Source organism: Prunus persica, chromosome G6 (assembly GCF_000346465.2).
Source record: "Prunus persica cultivar Lovell chromosome G6, Prunus_persica_NCBIv2, whole genome shotgun sequence".
In the NCBI taxonomy this organism is placed as follows: Eukaryota; Viridiplantae; Streptophyta; class Magnoliopsida; order Rosales; family Rosaceae; genus Prunus; species Prunus persica.
The window spans coordinates 21,901,063-21,921,976 of NC_034014.1; the positions used below are offsets into that span (position 1 = coordinate 21,901,063).

General features: G+C 39.0%; 3 protein-coding genes across 3 annotated transcripts; 1 reads left to right on the forward strand and 2 right to left on the reverse strand.

Annotated features, from left to right (window-relative positions):
* Positions 620 to 4,195, forward strand: LOC18772345. The gene is made up of 2 exons (XM_020566443.1): positions 620 to 1,537; positions 1,715 to 4,195. Exons 1-2 carry the CDS (start codon positions 1,082 to 1,084, stop codon positions 3,503 to 3,505), a joined length of 2,247 nt encoding a protein of 748 aa, XP_020422032.1. The 5' UTR covers positions 620 to 1,081; the 3' UTR covers positions 3,506 to 4,195.
* On the reverse strand, positions 7,480 to 11,512 carry LOC18775209 (protein RMD5 homolog A). Its single transcript, XM_007205268.2, has 2 exons — positions 11,342 to 11,512; positions 7,480 to 9,262 (listed from the first exon to the last, which is right to left on the reverse strand). The coding sequence occupies exon 2, from the start codon at positions 9,202 to 9,204 to the stop codon at positions 8,044 to 8,046; it is 1,161 nt and encodes a 386-aa protein (XP_007205330.1). The 5' UTR covers positions 9,205 to 9,262; positions 11,342 to 11,512; the 3' UTR covers positions 7,480 to 8,043.
* Positions 12,105 to 15,934, reverse strand: LOC18772319 (RNA polymerase I termination factor). The gene is made up of 2 exons (XM_020565244.1): positions 15,804 to 15,934; positions 12,105 to 14,341 (listed from the first exon to the last, which is right to left on the reverse strand). The coding sequence occupies exon 2, from the start codon at positions 14,323 to 14,325 to the stop codon at positions 12,490 to 12,492; it is 1,836 nt and encodes a 611-aa protein (XP_020420833.1). The 5' UTR covers positions 14,326 to 14,341; positions 15,804 to 15,934; the 3' UTR covers positions 12,105 to 12,489.

Below are 20,914 nucleotides of genomic sequence, written 5' to 3' on the forward strand. Positions count from 1 at the left end.
CGACATGGACCCCACAACTGGAACGGATAGGTCCAGAGGGATCAAAGTTTGGGTCAGCTACTCTGATTCTGAGCTTTCATCCCGCACTGCACACCAACCCATTTTCAGCACTAGCAATAAATCAATTTCATGCAAATAACTACTCATTTTTTCTATTATAAAAAATACATACAAAAAGGGAAATTTATATTTTGATTTGTGAAGAAAAGCTAAAGATGGCAAAGAGTAAGGCTAAAGTCTGGGTTAAGAATATCCATTCAATTTTTTATTTTTTAACACAAGCCATGTCGGGGAATGAAGAATTTCACTACGCAACTGCTCATAATTGCTTGAACTACAAACTTCTTATTTGATACATGAACGATTGGGTGATTTTTTGCCTACTAAGGATAAAAAAAGAAAAGAGGTGAGATTTGTGTGCCGCGAGGTCGGTGAGCATAACATGGAAATGGGGCCCGTTGACTTGTTACTGTGGGTAAATAACCTCCACTTGCCAGTCACTAATTAAGAAAATGTTAATCCCTATGGGATCCCTCTCAGTCCTTTTTTTGAATTTAAAAATAAATAATAACATTAATTTAAAGTATAAATTATTGTTGTTAATAATGGAGAGGCATCGGGTAGTAGTCTGTGTAAATTGTATTACTAATATTGCATATATGATATATCTATCATCCTATAGGTAGAGGCCCAGAGAGAGAAGCAGAGAGAGATAGAGGGAGAGAGTACTGAATTTGGCAAGAGCAGCGAGGCCTTTTCAATTGCTGTGTTCTCTTTTTGGGGGGTTTCGAAAGAAAGAGAAAACACTGAAACAGAGCAATTGATGCAAATAAGAAGAAGCAGAAGCAGAGGCAGAGTTTAAATAAGGGAAATGGAAACATGGGAAAGTCCAAGATGAGAAGGGCATCTGCTTCTTCCAAATCCTAATCCACTCTTTTTTGTCTCTTTAAAACAACATCTCTTCTTCTCCATTTCATGTTTTGTTCTGCTGCCATTTCATTTTCATCATCCCCTAAATTACCAAATCCAAATCAAACTCCTTTTTCTCCACTGATTCAAAAAGCTTGAGAGACTAAAAAAAATGGTGACTGGGTGGCGAAGGGCCTTCTGCACATCAATCCCAAAAGATAGAGACACCAAAGTGATTATAGAAAAGCAGCAGCAGCAGCAGCAACAACAACAACAACATTGCAACAACCGCAGCAATCAACAGAGCCCCAAAATCAGCTCCAAATTTGGGTTCTTCTCTAACCCATCAACGCCTCGGTTGCAATCTCAATCTCAACCAGTCTCCTCAAGCCCCGGCCTCCGCTGTCGAACCACTGCCCCCTCCACCACCATCACCACCACAAACACACCTACTTCCTCACTACCCAACAGCCCAAAACTCCAATGCAACATCTCAGCCACCACAAACCCTAAGAAAATCAGCAGCTACAGCCCAAGACTACTTTTCCAGTTCCAACGCTCAAACCCATCATCACCAAAATCACCGTCCAGCTTCTCCCTCCTCAAGTCCACCTTACGCCTCTCCAAAGTAAGCATCTTTTTCCAGGTTTTTTTCTTCTTATGATAATTGATAAATTGATAATACACAACACAACACAATACCATCATCTCACTTTTTGTAAATAAAAGAAAGAAAAAAAAAACTTGACTTTTAGTTTTAGTACCATGCCTTTTTAGTGACGATTTTTTTTCTTCCTTTTTGCAGAGTAGATGTGGAATCTGCTTACAGAGTGTGAAAAGTGGTCAAGGCACAGCCATTTTCACAGCTGAGTGCTCGCATTCCTTTCATTTTGGCTGCATAGCCACCCATGTCAAGAAGAACCAGCTCCTCCTGTGCCCTGTCTGCAACACCACCTGGAAGGAGCTGCCTTTAATCTCTGTCCATAATAATACCAATAATAAGCAACAAACCCAACAGCAGGTGCCAATATCATCACCCAAGAAGCCCAGAGATGTCAAGACCAAGCCTTTGAGGGTTTACAACGACGACGAGCCCCTCTCGTCCCCAACTTCCGGTTCTCGCTTCAACCCAATCCCTGAAGAAAACGACGACGAAAACGACGCCGTCGAGTTCCAAGGCTTCTTCGTCAACCCGAGTTCCAAACCTCCCTCCACTCGGAGTTCAACTGACCGGAATGTGAAGAACGTGGAGGTCAGTCTGTTGCCGGAATCGGCCGTTGTGGCAGTCGGAAGGAGCTACGAGACGTACGCGGTGGTTCTCAAAATCAAAGCTCCGCAACCTATTGCGTCCGAAACGGCGTCGTTGCAGCGCCGAGCTCCCATCGACTTGGTGACGGTGGTGGACGTGAGCGCGGGCGCGAGCAACGCGAAGATTCAGATGATGAAACGCGCTATGCGACTCATCGTTTCGTCGCTCCGCGATACCGACCGTCTCTCCATCGTCGCCTTCTCTTCAACCTCGAAGCGGCTGTTGCCGCTCCGGCGAATGACCTCCGCCGGCCGAAGGTCGGCGCGTCGGATCGTAGACGCGCTCTGTGGCGTCGGCAATGGAATGTGCGTAAACGACGCGCTTAAGAAAGCCGCGAAGGTGCTCCAGGATCGCCGCGAGCGAAATGCCGTCGCGAGCATCATGCTCCTATCGGAGGGCTCTCAGGACGCCAATCAGAAGCGCTCGTCTTCACCCGTCGTGTCCTCCACGCGCTTCCCTCACCTCGACATCCCCGTCCACACTGTCGGCCTCGGCGACGGCAGTGACGACTCGCTGGCGCAATGCTTGGGGGGATTGCTGAGCGTCGTCGTTCAGGATCTCAGTCTCCAACTCGGCGTCGTTTCGGGTTCCGCTCTGGCGGAGATCGCAGCCGTTTATTCTCTCACGGGTCGCCCGGCGGCACTCGGATCCGGGTCGATCCGACTTGGAGACCTCTACGCCGGAGAGGAGAGGGAGTTGTTAGTCGAATTGAAAGCGTCGGCATCAACCAGCACCGCCACCGGTGGGCCCCACTCTCCCCACAACGTGATGTCCGTACGCTCCACACACAGAGACCCGTCGTCCAATGAGCTTGTGTGTTCCAAAGAGCGGGTCCTTCTCGTACCTCGATCTCAGACCGTTCGATCAGCATCATCCAATCCTAACATCGAACGATTGAGGAACCTCCACGTGGCTGCCCGAGCCGTGGCGGAGTCTCGGAGATTTGTGGAGCGGAGCAGCGACTTCTCGGGGGCGTATCACCTGCTGTCGTCGGCGCGGTCCTTGCTCCTCCAGACGAGCTCGGCTTCGGCTGAGGAGTTCTTGCGCGGTTTGGAAGGCGAGATGGCTGAGCTTCAGCGGCGCAGGCAGGTTCAGCTTCAAGCTGAGGTTGAGGCAAAGCAGAGCAAGAGAGGAGGAGCCAATAATGGACACTTGGAGGAGAAGCAGGAGCCGCTTACGCCAACATCGGCTTGGCGAGCCGCCGAAAGATTGGCCAAGGTGGCTACTATCAGAAAGTCCTTGAACAGAGTCAGCGACTTACACGGCTTCGAAAATGCCAGATTTTAGTTTTTTTCTTTCTTTAAAATAGATTTTTTATTTTATAATTTTATATATTTTGTAATTGTAATACAAAAAGGAATATATTAATATTGAATGATGAAAAGAAAATAAATTTGAGTAAAATGGGCCCGGGTCCTGGGCCCAGGCCCATAATAACGACAAGCAGTAAAGGACGGCTTGGCCCTTTTGGAAATGAGTGGATAGTGATAGTGGCAGTGAAGAGAAAAAGGGCAAACATTGAACCAAAACCCCACATGAAAAAAATATGAAGCCTTTTGTTGTTTGCAGTGCTCAGTGTGGGGTGTGTTTCTCTTTTGATTTTGTCTCTATCAATTAGCATTCCCCGCCAAAAACCCAAAACCCAAAACCCGAATAATGTGTATTTAAATATTCCTATATCCTAAGTCGTTTTCGCGTGTTTGGGCGATTTCTGACTATTATTCTAAGTGTGCATAGTTCAGATGGTTATTTCATATTGAACCGACAATACATCAGTTGTCAGATATATAGAGCCGACAATGTATCAACGGTTAGATTTCATCCACTCCTTGTTGACTGTGGGTAGCAAAGTTCTTAGATATATCTAAAGAGACCGAAGGGAATGGGTAGCGAATTGCTTAAATAATGATGGCTGTTTTGGTTTGTATATGGTGGTTGGGTCTAATCAATAATGAGCTGCAGGTGATGTATGGGTTTTGTTTTTTTGTAAGTTTGTGTGAGCTGTAATATTGTTTGTTGGCTCCCTCCTCAGTGGTTTTTGGTGGGTTTAAGAGAAATTGACAAAAGCTTTCACTTCCAAATGACTGACTGCATGACAAAGAATCATGCCTTTGAAGATGAAGCAGAAGATGATGCCAACACCAAAATGGTTTTTATATATCACTATATTTTGCAAGAATTTTGGAGTGGAGGGTTTTAAATTAGGCTTAATGATTGCCAAATGCTTATGAACAAATTGGATTTTCCTGCGCACCAAGTGCTTGATTTAGTAAAAGGGAATTTGGCATTAGATACGGTACAATGTAGAGCTGAGTAGGGGTAGGCATTCAAATCGACGAACTGGAAATCTGAGCTGAACCGCATTGAACTAAACCCAAAAAAAATCAAGTTGACCAAAAAGTCAACAACCGGTCAAAAACCAAATCGGACCAGATCGAACCGAACCTGTCAAATTTAAAAAATGTATAATTTCAATATATATTTATATTTAATGCTATATTTTTAATTTCACAAAATAAAAATAAAAAACTAATAATTAACTAAGTTCAATTTCAAAATATCTCTCTTTTCTAATTTTAATATTTATTTTTATATGAAATTGAATAATTTGTTAATTTTCAAGTAAAAATAATAATATTTCAGTTGAGAATTGTATTAAAAATTAATTTTAAAGAATTATCCGATTCAAACCGAACCAAATCAGAACCGGACCGAAATTGATTCAAACCGAACTGGATAGTTTTTGAATTTTTTTTATTAAAATCAAACCGAACCAAATCAGATGAATAGTACCGAATCAGTTCTAATTTGAGGCAAAATTTGGTCCAACCTAAACCAAATTTTGGTCGGTTCAGTTTGGTGTGGTTTTTTCCTTCTCTTTTTGGTCAACGGTGCATGAACCGGACCGAACCGATGGTCATGGTTCGGCACTTGGTTACTAATTTTAAAAACCATCGGTTAATCGAACCAAACCGAGTATGTTAAATTATATGTATTTAAATAATTATAATACACATGAATGGTGAATGATGCATATGGTTTACTTTGAAACTTGAGATGGATGTGAATGATGAATGATGCATATGTTTTAGTTTGAAAGGATTGATTGAATGAATGAATTTGAATCTGTTGTGATGTGATGTGAATGATGAATGAATTTCAAGCAGGTTTTGAATGAATGTTTGAGTTTGAATGAATTTAGAGTCTAAATGTTTTCAAGCAGGTTTTTACCAAACCAAACCAAACCAAATTGAAGTAACCGGTTAACCGAGATGATCGGTTTCCCACCTCATTGGTCGGCGCACAGTTTGAATTTTCTCCAAATCAGTGTTCATAATTCAGCACATAGTTTAAACTCAAAACCGAACCCAACCAAACCAAGCCCACCTCTATGTATATGTGTTCAGATTTGACCACTTTCTTCTCATGTGTGGCGCACTTGTCATATTCATCCACCCTTTAGTGGTACCCAAACAAAGAAAACATTGTTTTTTGGGTGAAACTAAAAAAACACATTGTAATTGTCAATTGAGGAATACTGCCTCAATTGTCCATGCGTTTGTGGATAACTATGAGCTACTAATACGTTAGACCGATGCTAACATAATTTTTATTAATTATGTGTGAGTGGGAGAGGATACACTGCACATGTCCCATTATCTTTCATCATTCTAGTTGAGGGGGGCCATTTCCAATCAATGGGAATCCCACGACTGTCACAATGAAATGGGGGTGATAATAACTTGGTTGGATAGGATGCATGCACGTTTGTTTAATATAAATATTCCACATAATTTCCATACAGTTTGCTTAAATTGCGCTTGACCAGACTTGTCCAGATTGAGAAACTCCAAAAAAATGAAAAGAAAAGAAAAACAGAGCCAACACATTCCGCAGACATACCTATCGAATTAGTTAGGTTGTAAGAGGTTTAAGAAAGGATCCTGTAGTTGTATCGACACCACATTTAGGTTTATGAGTTGATGTGGGATCTTTTCTAACATCAATAGCTGAATATACAAGCAGAAATATTAGTGATTCTCAATCGTTGATGCGTTGTGATGTCGCAATGCATCAATAGTTAGGAGTCAATCACGTGTGCTCGTGGTAACCAATAAGTTATGACATGCTTAATGTTAGAAGACCTATAATTATGAAATCATCTTCACAGTATCCCCATGGAATTGCTTAAGCTCAGATCTCCGGCCTGTGATAAATACTTTCTTACTCCCGTTGCAGCATCATCCTCTGTCTCTTTAAATTACATGGGGAGAGAGAGAGATAGAGGGGGGACAATGTGATGGGTATGGGAAAGTCCCTCTCCCACTTCACCCTCCATATTAGTAACTAATCACATGCTCATATTTATGGACCTCTTCATCTCCATCATATTAGCTGAGAGCCCTCTTAATTTTGTACATAATATTACATTAGCATGACTTTAGTTGCACGTTAGTAAAAAGATAAAGGTGAAAACAAAAGGTCTTAAAAACACTTTTACAAACCTAAATCTGCGTGAAAACTGAAAAGAGAAGAAAGGGAGTGACAGTAACTTAAGCTTGAAAAAGGTTTTCGTTTTCTCTGAGACACTCCTTCTATTGTTCTGGCCAGGAGCTCTTTATTACACTTTTGGGGGTACACTGATGATTTCCTTAAATTGCGCACACTTTTGAAGCCTTTTTAGTGGGTTTGCATGAGTGCCTACCTTTTTTATTGCTGCACTTCTCTTTTCTCAAATGTGCATCTCAAAGCAGCACCAACTTGTATAAAATTTACATCCCAAAAGGCACATTATCCATAACACTTTTCTATACCTCTGCATAAATATTTCACCACCAAGATATGATTACATGTGTGTTGGGGTAGCCTAGTTCCCATAATGTGTGACAAAATCCAGGATTCTAAAGTCAGTCACTAATAGTGCTTGCTAAATATACCGTTCATTATTTCATATATGATTACGAGAAAAAACAAATTACTTTTTCTTAGTGGGTGTGATCCATTTGGACATAAATCTAATTTTTCAATTTTTAGCAACAAAGGGATAATATGTTTCTCTCACCGGTGCAAATATTACAAGTTACCCAAATGAAGAGATAAAAAAGATGGGAGAAATTCAAGATGATTCAGACTTTTCTTAAATCAAGGAGGAAATATAAAAAGAGGACAGAGAGAGTGTTATTCCAATAACTACCCTGAATAACAAACAAGATAAGAACCCAATGGTCATCCAAAATTTGTTTGCTAGGCCAAGAAGTTAAGGAAACAACTTAATTAAATTACTAAAAGTATAAATATTATAATGTCTTGTGTTGGTGAGAAAGATACAGATACTAAAAAGTGAGAACTTATCCGGGGAGGCTCCTCATTCTTCTAAATGCAGGTCATTAGGGTCTGTTTAGACGAAAAAGACTCTTACCACCCCCCCTCTTTACCACTGCCTCAAACATGGCTTTGTAGACTGACCTAGATTTGAGATCCTGAAAATCAGAATAGATCCAGCTCAATAATTAAGCCCAAAGCCTGAGTAGCCCATTACAATTTACATCACCCAGCAGGAGAAGCAGAACTCATTCGGAAGGATGAGCCAGTATGTCCTTGTTTGCCCAGATCATGCATTCAAATTATTCTCAGGGGAAGTGGACTGCTTGTACTGCGCTAGCCAGTAAAAAGAATATCTATTTACAACAAACGCAACACACCAGACGAACTGGCTTTGCCACCATAACCACACATCCTATAGCTACATAACACAACATGACTAATTTCTACAAACTTAATCCAGTTTGGAAGAGTGTGTTGCAACTAGTTCATTTGCAGATTCATCAGAAAACGAGCGGCCTACACTGCGCTGAATTGACATCGGAAGGACAGTATGGACACTTGAAGGATTTTGTGCCGTTCTTTGACATCTTCGTAATAGACTGCTTGCAAAGCACATGTCCACATGACATCAACATAGGCGGATTTTCTTCAGTGGATTGTTCCTTAGACACTGGACACACAAATATAGAATGGAATTGAAACTCACGGTCTAACTCCACTGGCACAGGTAACTGCTTCATAGACTGCCATTCCTGTCTCTTTCCTGCCATTACGTTCATAAATTTGAGAAGAGGTGGCAACCCCTGAATCCCTGCAGCTATAGTTACACTCAATGGGCTCTCGTAAGACTGCCCCAGAAGATTGCAGAACTGCCTGGTTAACTCTCCAGTCACTTTGTCCCAATTGGCTGGAGATAATAAGTGAGAGTATGGGGAGCGATCAAGCCTTCCGGTCCACAGAAGACACACCATCAGCTTTTGAATTTCAGCCATATGGTCAGAAGCAAAAGGAGCAAGATAAGTTCTGGCATACTGGAGAGCTCCATCTCTGTTTCCCTTTTGCAGTATTTCCACAAATTGCAGACTCTGAAGTTTCAGTAATAGGTCCGATCCATTTGGTTTGAGTTTATCAGAGTTAGTCACGGCCCAGTTCAGTGCTGGCTCTAGGTTCCGACGTTTCATTGCTTCAACTATCTGAAACATTTCCTGAAACTGAGATTTCACAGCAGCTTCAGATTCTGGTTCCTTAGCCTCAGTTCTAAAACAGTCGCCAATTTCGAATAGGCCTTGCTGATAGAAATGGCTGCCAATTATCTCGTTAACTGTGTGTGTATCAAAGTCAATGTTTCTATAAGCCTTGGATATATCAGGATTGAAGAATTTCTCAAGATGCTTTGGATACTTGCTAAGTGCTCCATTCAGTTCCTTCTGCGTGCTTTCCAACTGACTGAGTGGAGCAATATCATTTAGCTTCACTTTAAGTTCAGCAAGGGCAGACTTATAATCAACCTGAGACTCGCAATCATTAGATGATTGGATCTTTTGTAATGTCTTCTGGATTTCTTGGTCAATCTGATCGATCACTTCCTGAGCTTTAGAGCTTGACAGTTTTTGTTTCTTTGCAACACGATCAAATGCATCTTTAATGGTGGTCAGCTCCATTTATATTTTCACTAAAGTGTATCAGTAGCTTGTGATGAGAAATGAAGATGATAGAGATCTGCAAAAAGTGAAACAATTCTAATAAGCATAAAAATGTTATAACATACATCTGTATCTTAAGAAAACCTAATCATCAGAAAATCAAAAGGCCTAATTGGCAACTGTCAAGTATGTTCTTATAAACAAACATTTAAAAATAACAAGACCACAGAAACAAGGTTTACAAGGTTAGTTTAGATTTATGCTTCACATGAAATAATTTATTCTCAAAACATGAAAATGATTTACCCCCAAATTAAAACATGGGAGGATAAAGACTCCGAAAAATCATAAGCAATGGTTTAATTAAACAGGAAAATTCTTAAAAGGAAAAGCTTCAATTAACTCACTCAGCCTTCAGGTGCCACAAATTTATCAGATAAGTAAAAGAGTCCCTTAATTCATCTGAGGAGGTTTGCATGAAGATAACTGTGGGCTGTTAGGTGTTGTTGCAGGAGAAACAAACTCATTGCGTGTACATATGTGTGTGCGTGTGTAAAAACACGTGCAGCCTGAGAAATTTTGAAACATCCTTTTAAACCACATAGCATCTGCAAACAATCCCTAGTCTCCTAAAGAATAAGGTCCTTACATGAGAAAATATCTTGCTTTAATTTCTTGGACGATTTTGATATTACCTATAATTTGTTTTTATCTTCCAACCAAACATGTGATTGGTGAGTATCATGTTGAAATTTCATTAGTCTCATGCTTTGGAACTTCTATTGTTTTTGTGAAGTTTGTGAACCAAATAATATTGGAAATCGGATTGATCGTTGTTTTGGATAACATGTGTGTTGCATGTGGCTCTTAGTCTCGCTATGCTTTGTTCACTACCAATGGGGGATATATATTGGAAATTTGAGTCTGGAACAAGTTTGTCATTTGACCCATGCTGCAAGGGTTTTATGTGGCATACGTCATCCAAAAAACTAAAAAGAATATTGCATGTGTACTTCCAGCTTCTTGCCACATGTCTCTCTTGCCCAAAAACACACCCTTGTTTGGTGTATTGAAGAAATAGTGTACCGTAATGAAAGTAAGATGACTACATCTAAATACATTTCTGAATGAAAAACGTATGACCAACAAAGGGCTCGTTTGGGAGTGATTCTGGATAGGCCAGAATCATTCTGGGGAGAACCACCTCCCACGTGCTTCTCCATATAATCACTTTTAAGTGATTTTGAGTGATTATGGGCAGAAGCACCTCCAAATATGCTTCTCCATAGAATCACTTAAAACTACTTAAAGTGATTATTTGGAGAAGTGATTCTCCATAGAAGTGCTTTTTGGCTTATTCAAAATCACTCATGAACGAGCCCAAACAGTGATATGCAGCATCAGAAAGTGAAAGAAATACACCTATTGTCCAAAGATAATCAGAGAGAGAGAAAGAGAGAATGCCCTAAACCAATCACCTTTGATGTTAGCAAGTGCAAAATGAAAGAGCTTAAAAAGAGTGAAAAATCTAAGTCATTTAAAAGACTAGAGACATTCCCTTACACTTATTTAAGCCTCTTCACTGGTTCTTACAAGGTTTTTGTAAATCTTTACAGGCTCATGGCTAGGGCATAGGCTGACACGATGCGGTCTGAAGTGCCTCACTCAATTAAAGCAGTGAATGACGCTACAAATAACAGGGACCGTTTCTTAATACTCTATGAGCATGTTATTCCCTCTAAATTACTGCAGAGTTCAGAGGTCAATCATTTTGAAATCAGCAAAATGGCATGGCAAGGGAAAGCCTTGACACATAACAATAAAAGAACCTAAATTTGCCATGTCGGGTCAATCATATTGAGGGTGGTCGGCATAAGACAAAGTGTAAATTACAGTAATTGAATACCCTCAATGCTAAAACAAGAATTCAAATACAAATTTGAAGTTTCTGCTTTTTTGAGATATCAAGTGACCGGTTTTTTATTTTGTTTGAGATTTTCAAGTGATGCAGATGTATTATCTTGATCAACGCAAACTAAATCTCCATTGAAAAATTACAGCAGCTAATACATGAATTTTTTCTCAATTTCGCTCAATTGAATCTTCATTTATGTCCCGTGTGTGTGCGTGAGGGAGAGAGAGACAGAGAGAGTACCTTGATAGGTTCGATGTTCCAAGAGTAGCGAAGGCTTTCGGCACATCGGCCGGAGAGACGGGAGAAGCGGCAAAAGAGAGTTGCAGATCAGCGATATAGATGGTGGATTTGTGGTTTAGGTTTTGTCGGTTAAAATTTCTTACAGGTCGATTTTGTAAAAACAATGATTAGCAAAGGGTAAAAATGGTATGAAAATATTGTCTTTTAGAAATAAAAAAGTAGAGTAAATAAAAAGCAATTGGTTTTTAATTTAATGGAAAAATTGTTGGGTTTCTTTAGAGATGGGCAAATTGTGCGGTTTTCTTTCTGAAATTTTCAAAATTTTGTAATATAATTAAACCAGACCAGTCAAACCGATCGAAGATGGAGAGGCAGAGAAGCAGCGTTGAAGAAGAAGATGATGGAGTTTTTTTAACCGGAAGGGTGTCAAAAGCTCTTAAACCACTCTAGGATATGCCATTTTTTCAATATGAGATTTGAGTCCTAAGACAAGTAGAGAGATGAGATATGAGCAACGCCTATGATGGAGTTGAGGAGCGATCGATGAAGGAGAAGATGGAGAGGGAGAGAAGGGCGAAAATGTGGTGTAAGGAGGACTATAGTAAGTTTTAATCATCAACCTCATATGAATAGTAGAGAAGTTCTAGTCCCCTCTAATCCTTCAAGTTAGAAGACAACATCCATATTCTTCTTTGATTGTACATGAAATGTAGTTATTTAGCTAATCTAGGCAAGTCCAGTCTAATCCTCCATAGCAAACATGTAAAAAGAACTGAGTTTGAAGTAAACGCAAAGCAATCTACAAAGAATACATTCATCAAAATGAAACACGGAATAATAGTCTCTTACGGATAATTAATGGATCTAGTAAGGCAACAACATGCAAATTCAAACATTTTGATTACTGCTGAGGAATGCGGATAATAAAACTAAACATTGATCAAGTTTCATGAGCTGAATACAACTCTGAAAAAGCATATTGCAATCACATGCAAATTCAGTTGGAACCTTTCAAGGCTATCAGCATATGACTAATTTTTGATAACCGGACGATGTCAAATGATCTCCTTTTCAACACAATCTTCGTCTTTGACACAAAACCAACGAAACAAGAAAAGGCAGCCACTTTGATACCAAACGAATTTCAGTCAACCACAGGCAGGCTTACTATCAAAGACTTCTCTTGCTTCAAGCGCATCGGCACAATAACGCTTCGACAAAATTTCAACTTGTTCAGCAAAGGATTTAGTCCCATGCCGACCAATGTGCTTGACCATTTGATTCCATCGATTTCGACATACATCTCCAGACCTATGCTCAAGCAAATCATCCCAATTAACGTCTTCCATGCAACAAGCATCCAAGCTATCGAGAGCATAAAGTAGGCGATAATCATCAGTATCAGACCACAGACCTTCAGTTACTAAAGGTGATGTTAATTGGTAATACCACTTCTGGCAGCAAACAGGATTGGTTCTGCTGCCCAAAGTCTCACTAATTGACTCCCACTTAATATTATCTCGCAGCATGCCATGCTTGGATTTTTTTTCTTCCAACACTCTCATCTGCAGATCCTTGTTCACTAAATCAAATAAAGTCTGGTACTCCTCTTGCGACCACTGTCCTTTCTTCATGTTTGGCAGTTTTATTCTACGCCATGCATCCTTGACATGAATTCTGTGTTTGCCAAGTTCATTACCCACCTTTCTCCAATTGGGTTTGGGTTCACCTTTAGCCTTAGCTTCCATAGCGGCAAGTCTTACCATTTCATACTCTTCAGGGGTCCAATTACGTTCCTCAGCTCGTTCAAATAAAATATGGGCTCGATAATATATGCTCTTATAAGGCCTCCAGGGTAAGAATCCCCCAATATCCTTCCAACAATTTCTTATTTCAGGGTTGGATCCACAATTGAGTATCTTGTCAATGCCTTCCTCACCTAAGCCATGTTCCTCTATGTATGTTAAAACAGCCTCTTTTACAAGCTTGTCTTCTTCTTTTGAAAACCGCTTACCTCGTACTAAGCCCTTTTCCTCATCTTTTGGGCCATCAGATGGTGAAAAGACCTCCACATCATCAGCAAAACTTACTCTTTTTGTGGCTTTCTTTGGTGTAGAATTTTCAGAAAGATCAGGACCCCTAACACTTTTTTGGGTTCTTAGGCTTCCTTTATCCGACTTAGCTTTTTTCATATGTTTCTCAGACTTGGCCCTCTTCTTCCCTTTATTACCATCTTCTACATTCACATCATCTATGTTTATATTGCTTGTCTCATCTCCAGTTGCACGTACATTACCGTCATTCTCTAAGAAACTATTTTCTTGAATTCTACTGCTTTCTGTGCCCAGTTTCTCAACCACATTTTCCTGCATTTCACTTCTTGTATTCTTTGTATGCTTTCTTTTCTCTTTCTTCATGATTCCATCATTCTCCATGATTTTCCCATCTGAATGCTCACTTTCTACTTCAGTCTCCTTTCCATCAGTTGTGATGTTCTGTACCAATTGACCACCCACCTTTTCTCTCCTCTCTTTCTTCTTTTTTTTCTTTTTATCCACTTCTACTTTGTTCAATTCGGCAACGTCTCTATCTTTAGAGCAGTTAAACCTCTTAGCTGACTCATCCATATTGTCATCCTCAAAGAGTTTCTTTCTCTTCTTTTCCTTATCGGCAAAGTCAACTTCTTCCATGACTTTCCCATTGGATTTGTCACAATCTTTTATGAGCACCTGTTCAGTAGTCAGGTTTGACTTTAATTCACTATCAGCCACCTTCATTTCCCTCTTTCTTTTCTTCTTCTTTTTGACCCCTTCTCCACCATTCTTGTCAAATTTCTGCACCTGAACTAACTCGCCCATTTTGTCCTTAGAGGCTTCAATCAAAGAGGAATTTCTATCAGCTTCATCCTTCTTCCTTTTCTCCTTCAACTTTTTCTTGTCTTTCCTTGCTTCAAACTCCAAATATGTTGTCTTCTCCCGTCCCATGTTGGTTTCTTTTGATCTTGAACAGAAATAAATAAATAAATAATCAGGGACCAATAACTTCAGTAGTTTGTGATGATAAATGATGGGAAGAATTGTAATAAGCTTAAAATGTAATAGCATAGATAGCATACAACTGTATCTTATGAAAATGCTAATCATGAGAAAATCCAAAGGCCCAATTGGCAACTGCCAAATATGTTCTTATACATAGACATTAAGAAATAACAATGATCACAGAAACAAGGTTAGTTTAGAGTTATGCTTCACATGAAATAATTCATTCTCAAAACATGAATAGAGAACTACCAGAAAAAGAAAAGCATAGGAGGATAAAGGCCTCAAAAATTCATAAGCAATGGTTTAATTCAACAGGAAATTCTTAATGGAAAAGCTTCGGCTAAAACAGCCACTCAGGTGCCACAAATTTCTCAAATAAGTGGCTCTTAGTCTCACTGTGCTTTGTTTCCTGCCAACATGGGATATATACAGATAGTTTGGTTTTGGACACATGCTGCAGGGTTATTTGTGGCACAAGTCATCTACAAACCTAAAGAAGAACATTGTCTATGTATAAACAACTTCTTGCCACATTTTTCTATTGCCCAAAAAACATATATCCTCTCTTGCTTAGTGTGAAAAATAGTATTGCGTAACGAAAGTAAAATGGATACCTCAAAATAAATTTCGCAGTGAAAAACGTGTGACCAACCAACAAACAATGCAAATGCAGTGTGCAGAAGTGAAAGGACACATATTGTCTAAAAAATAATAAGAGAGGCCATGTCCTAAACTAATCACCTTTGATGTTAGCAAGGGAAAAATGAGGGACCTCAAAAGGGTGAAAATCTAAGTCATTTAAAAGACTAGAGACATTCCCTTACACTTATTTAAGCCTCTTCACTGGTTCTTACAAGGTTTTTGTAAATCTTTACAGGCTCATGGCTAGGGAATAGGATGACACGATGCGGTAGTGAAGTGCCTCACTCAATTAAAGCAGTGAATGACGCTACTAATAACAGGGACCGTTTCTGAATACTCTATGAGCATGTTATTCCCTCTAAATTACTGCACAGTTCAGGGGTCAATCATTTTGAAATCAGCAATATGGCATGGCAAGGGAAAGCCTTGACACATAACAATAAAATAACATAAATTTGCCATGTTGGGTCAATCATATTGAGGGTGGTTGGCATAAGCCAAAGTGAAAATTACAGTCATTGAATACCTTCGATGTTAGAACAAGAATTCAAATACAAATTTTAAGTTTTTATTTTTTGAGATATCAAGTTACCGGTTTTTTATTTTGTTTGAGATTTTCAAGTGATGAAGATGAATTATCTTGATCAACGCAAACTGAATCTCCACTGAAAAATTACAGCAGCTAATACATGATTTTTTTTCTCAATTTCGCTCAATTGAATCTTCATTTATGTCCCCTGTGTGTGTGAGAGAGAGAAAGAGAGAGACAGAGAGAGTACCTTGAGAAGTTCGATGTTCCAAGTGTAACGAAGGCTTTCAGCACATCGGCCGTAGAGACGGGAGAAGCGGCAAAAGAGAGGTGCAGATCAGCGGGAGAGATGGTGAATTTGTGGTTTAGGTTTTGTCGGGTTAAAATTTCTTATAGGTCGATTTTGTCAAACCAATGAATAGCAAAGGGTAAAATGGTACAAAAATATTGTCTTTTAGAAATAAAAAGCAATTGGTTTTTAATTTAATGGAAAAATTGTTGCGGTTTTCTTTCTGAAATTTTCAAAATTTTGTGGTATAATTAAACACTAGCCTCTAGCGAGAGGCTTTTTTTTAAAGAATTTTAAATTTATTTTAGAATTAAAAGATATAATAAGTAGTTGTGTACCATAAAATATGATCAATTATCTGATTTTAATTTTTTTAAATATGAAAATGTGTTAATTTAACATATTATTCTCATTTAATTAATAATTTCAATTCTTAATATTTGCATTAACCAAGAACATTTTTTGGTATTTTGAATGTTTTACCATTCCCTCCACCAAGGCTCTTGGTTCGGTGTGTGGTTTTGGCTCAATATCGAACCAAACCAAACCGAGCCCACCCTTACGTAAAACATTGGATCAGAATCACATGAGATGGCACCACAGTGGAAAAGTGGGCCAACTTGAGGGTGTGTGTGTGTGTGTGTGTGTGTGTTGGGGGGGGGGAGGGGGGGGGGGGGTGGTTGTGCGAGGGGTAGGGAGTAGGGAGTAGGGAGTGTAGGGTAAAGGGAGAGTTTGACCCACTTTTTCACTGTGGTGTCACCATGTGCATAACCATATTATGTTTATGTGAGTGTTGAGGCCCAAATAAATTTTCGGCCCAGCGCAATACCTTACTTAGAGCACATAAAGGTCCGTCATGCACGAGTCGTACTCCACGTGCCATGTCAAATAAATAATATGTCATGCTAGGAATCGAGATTAAGATTATAAAATGCATTAGCTCTATAAATCCATGCTAATTATGTCGTCAAGCATAATAATTAAAAGCATGCTAAGTGATATGTCATGCCAAGCAGGAAATCATTATTACACACCCAACCACGCTACAAGCCTAAGTTGGCCCAAGCCACTCAAATGCCCGGGGCTTGCTTGAGTGGGTTGTGGTACATATGGTAATAGGTTGTCATGAGGCCCATTGATGGGCCGAGAAATGGAGGTTCCGGGTTGCTTGAGAGTCTCGGAACTCAAGCTCATTTCTTAGGCCCAAACATATGGGTGAGCACAAAAGAGAAAATAACCCAACCAAAATAGCCCAACCAAAATGGTTCACTAAAATTAACCAATATAGTCCAAAACTTGGTGAGATCAGTTCATTTGTTTGGTAGGTTGACTTGCCATCTTAGAAAGCCCGTACAAATTAGAAAGTAAAGGGCAGCAAAGGCTCCAGCATTTGGCTGAAAGACAAAGCCATGGAAGGAGCTTGGAAGACCACGTGGGCTACTAGGAGAGAAGGAACAAGTTTTCTAGCAAAATATCCAAAGAACCAAAAGATATTGATGCGCAAGGAGCCACCCTTTAAACCAGCATGTATACCAAGCTCTTTCCTTCATCAAATATGAACATGAAGGAGGAAAAGAAAGGGAGAAAATGAGATATCTGAAAATAGGAATTCTTCAACTAGGGCAGCTGCGGGAAAGGAACCTTAAGCTCCCAAAATTCCTGATTTTTTGCGAAAGAGCATAATAGATTTCACCAAGATAGGATGATTGAAGGGATGAGGGGAGAAAGGAAGGAAAAAACTTGGCAAAATGAGATAGAAGCCATTAGGGTTTCTTGGAAAAAGATGGCTTCCAGCGGTTATAAATAGGGTCTCTTCTACCCAACAAGAATCATCCACATCCAGAGAGCAAGCTTCCTCTCTTACTTGCAAAACCCAGCAATTTCATACACTATTCACCCTTCTTACCCATTTTCCCTATTTTGGCAGATTGCTCTAATATTTGACAAAGTCTCTGTCAAGCTACCGGAAAAAACACCCAAGCCACCCTTTCCTTTCTCTCCCTTCTTTCTTAGCCAAATCTTCTTACAAACCTTTCCTTTCTTACCTTGACACCCTTTCTTCCTTCCAAGAACACATAATTTTCCCTTCAGTGCTAAACTCATGTCAATTTTGCTTCCATGCTACGATCTCCTCATGCTAAGCTAAGAATTCATCTGTAAGCACTAAGCATCTATCTGTAAGCAGCCTTCATTTTTGTTGGTGAAGATAACCAAGGTATTTCCTAAGGCTTTACTACCCTTTCGAAATATTTTGGGGTCTGATCTTTGAACTCAGACACAGGGGATATTTTCTTCAGTTTGCTCCTTACGGCAGCTCAACCCATCTGTAGCTGCCAAAAAAAAAAAAAAAGGCCCCTACAGTGAGCAGAGAAAATAAATTGCCGACGGTGTCTAGCTCTAATGAAAAAGGGTTTTGACTTGCAAATCAATGGTCTCAAGTTTGAACCGTCATGATACCTTGGTAGTGTGTGTGAAACCCCCTTGCCCCTTCTTCTTATAGTTTAGACAATCGTTTGTATTTTTTGTATTTTTTGTATTTTTTTTTATAAAAAAAAGTGGAGAAAATAAATTAACTAATGCTAGAGCCCAACCAAAAACTAAGGCCAGAGAAAAGTCCATAAACAAGCTAGATCAAACAACCTAGTCACAAAAGAAGATTATAACCTGGGCCCAAATGTAAAATTTTAAACTAAAACCCACGAAAGAACACAACAAAGATCAGACCAGCCCAAGACCTAAGGAACGTCCAAGTTCTTGATGTTGCTTTATTTTATTTTATTTTTTAGACAACGAATAAAAGAAAGGGCTTCTTAGATCTAGGTCCAAAATGATTAGTTGTCATTGGATTTAGTTCACACGTTTTTAGTTTTATATGTAGGTCATTTAACATTAATTAGTTTTTTGTGGTGTCGATTTTACCCTTAGAGGTAAATAAGGAAAATACATTGAAAATCTAAATTTAATGCATTATTTCCTTGTAATTGATTTAAGGGATGGGGATGGGGGGGTGTGAGGGGGTAGGGAGTAGGGGGTGTGGGGGAAGGGGAGAGTTTGACCCACTTTTTCACTGTGGTGTCACCATGTGCATAATCACGTATGTTTATGTGAGCAGAGAAAATAAATTGCCGACGGTGTCTAACTCTAATTGAAAGGGGCCTTGACTTGCAAATCAGTGGTCTTAAGTTTAAACTGTCATGATACCTTGGTAGTGTGTGTGAAACCCCCTTGCTCCTCCTCCTTATAGTTTAGACAATCGTTTGTATTTTTTATTTTTTTTAAAAAAAAGTGGAGAAAATAAATTAACTAATGCTAGAGCCCAACCAAAAACTAAGGCCAAAGAAAAGTCCATAAACAAGCTAGACCAAACAACCTGGTCACAAAAGAAGATTATAACCTAGGCCCGAATGTAAAATTTTAAACTAAAACCCACGAAAGAACACAACAAAGATCAGACTAGCCTAAGACCTAAGGAATGTCCAAGTTCTTGATGTTGCTTTCTTTTCTTTTATTTTTTAGACACAAATAAAAGGAAGGGCTTATTAGATTTATGTCCAAAACGATTAGCTGTCATTGGATTTAGTTCACACGTTTTTAGTTTTAGATGTAGGTCATTTAACATTAATTACTTTGTTGTGGTGTCGATTTTACCTTTAGAGGTAAATAAAGAAAATACATTGAAAATCTAAATTTTATGCATTATTTCCTTGTAATTGATTTTTAGAATTTAAATTTTGAATTCTTTCCTTGATAATATTCCTAATATATGGATAAAATATAATTTAATCAACGAAAAGTAAAGACCCACATAATATACCAATTGATCAGACAAGCACCCATATGAAATTATGCACATGACATCAAGGTAAATAGTGTTATTATTAGCAACAAAAAAACTTAGTGATAAATCGTGTTACCTATGACTTGGAAACATAAATTAGAAGACTACCTATAAGTCAGATATAAAAATAGACAAATAAAATTGTATGTTACCCGCAAAAAATGACTAATTATTATAATATAAATAACTATTCCTTGATTCAAGTCATAAGGGGCAACATTGGAACTAAAAATGATTTTAAAAATAATAAAAAAGAAGATTACATAAGAAAATATTAAAAAGGAATATAATCCTATGCGACACAAAAGTCAAAGAACTTTGATCAAAGTTACTAAATCTAAAGATTAAACCCAATTCATTAATGAAAATTTGAATCTATATCAACTTTTCTATAATAGAAAATTGGCTGTGTCCGGCCTGAGTTTTTGACACATTATAGGAGAGTGGTTTGCATGTCTGTGTCACTATACGTTATAAGCAATCAAAGATGTAATAAAAGAAATGGAAGTTTGTGGCTAAATGCATGTCGAAAAGGGTTGAGGATCCCTCTCACATCATATGTGATGTGAGATTACACAATAATTGGATTGGATAGCTTCTCAACAGAAGGAGTTTTGGAAATTGGTGGTGGTCATCTCCCATCCCAGGCAATCTTGCAATCAAAGCAAGGAAATTTCCATTTAACACAAACAAAAAATCTCAAATTACTGTGTGCGGGCATGTTTTCAGTGTTTTTAAAAGCGCTAAAATCGGTTTTAGCCGATCATAGTTATTTTTTGGATTAACTTCACTTTAGTCCCTGTAGGTTTAATGTCAGTATCGAAATGGGCTCCAAAGTTTCATTTTAATCAATTGCGTACCCAATATTTCAAAATATTACCAATTTACACCAGCCGTTACATTGACCGTCAAAGTCAGACGTTAACTGCTGACGTGGCAGTCGTGGGACCCACCTCATAACCAAACAGTAGTTAGAAAGAGACGAAATGAAGGGCAATTTCGAAAAAAAATTATAAAAAACTCTTTAAAAATATTATTAAATTAGATTTTTAAAAACAAACCAAAAAAAATCCCTAGTTTCTCTCTCTCCTCCTATCTCCCTCCCTCTCTCTGCCTTGAAAACTCACAGACCGAAGAGCTCAAAATTCTCCAAAGCCACAATCGGCCACTGGAACCCACCACTGAGCCACCACCTCCTCCCCCCAGGCCTCACCTCGAGAATCTCAACCTTCCA

What these genes read in the sequence shown, in the direction of transcription:
- LOC18772345 (XM_020566443.1), top strand. Translation starts at nt 1,082, where the DNA reads ATGGTGACTGGGTGGCGAAGGGCCTTCTGCACATCAATCCCAAAAGAT. An exon ending in CCACCTTACGCCTCTCCAAA is followed by an intron (nt 1,538 to 1,714) that starts GTAAGCATCTTT and finishes TCCTTTTTGCAG; the next exon opens with AGTAGATGTGGAATCTGCTT.
- LOC18775209 (XM_007205268.2), bottom strand. Translation starts at nt 9,204, where the DNA reads ATGGAGCTGACCACCATTAAAGATGCATTTGATCGTGTTGCAAAGAAA.
- LOC18772319 (XM_020565244.1), bottom strand. Translation starts at nt 14,325, where the DNA reads ATGGGACGGGAGAAGACAACATATTTGGAGTTTGAAGCAAGGAAAGAC.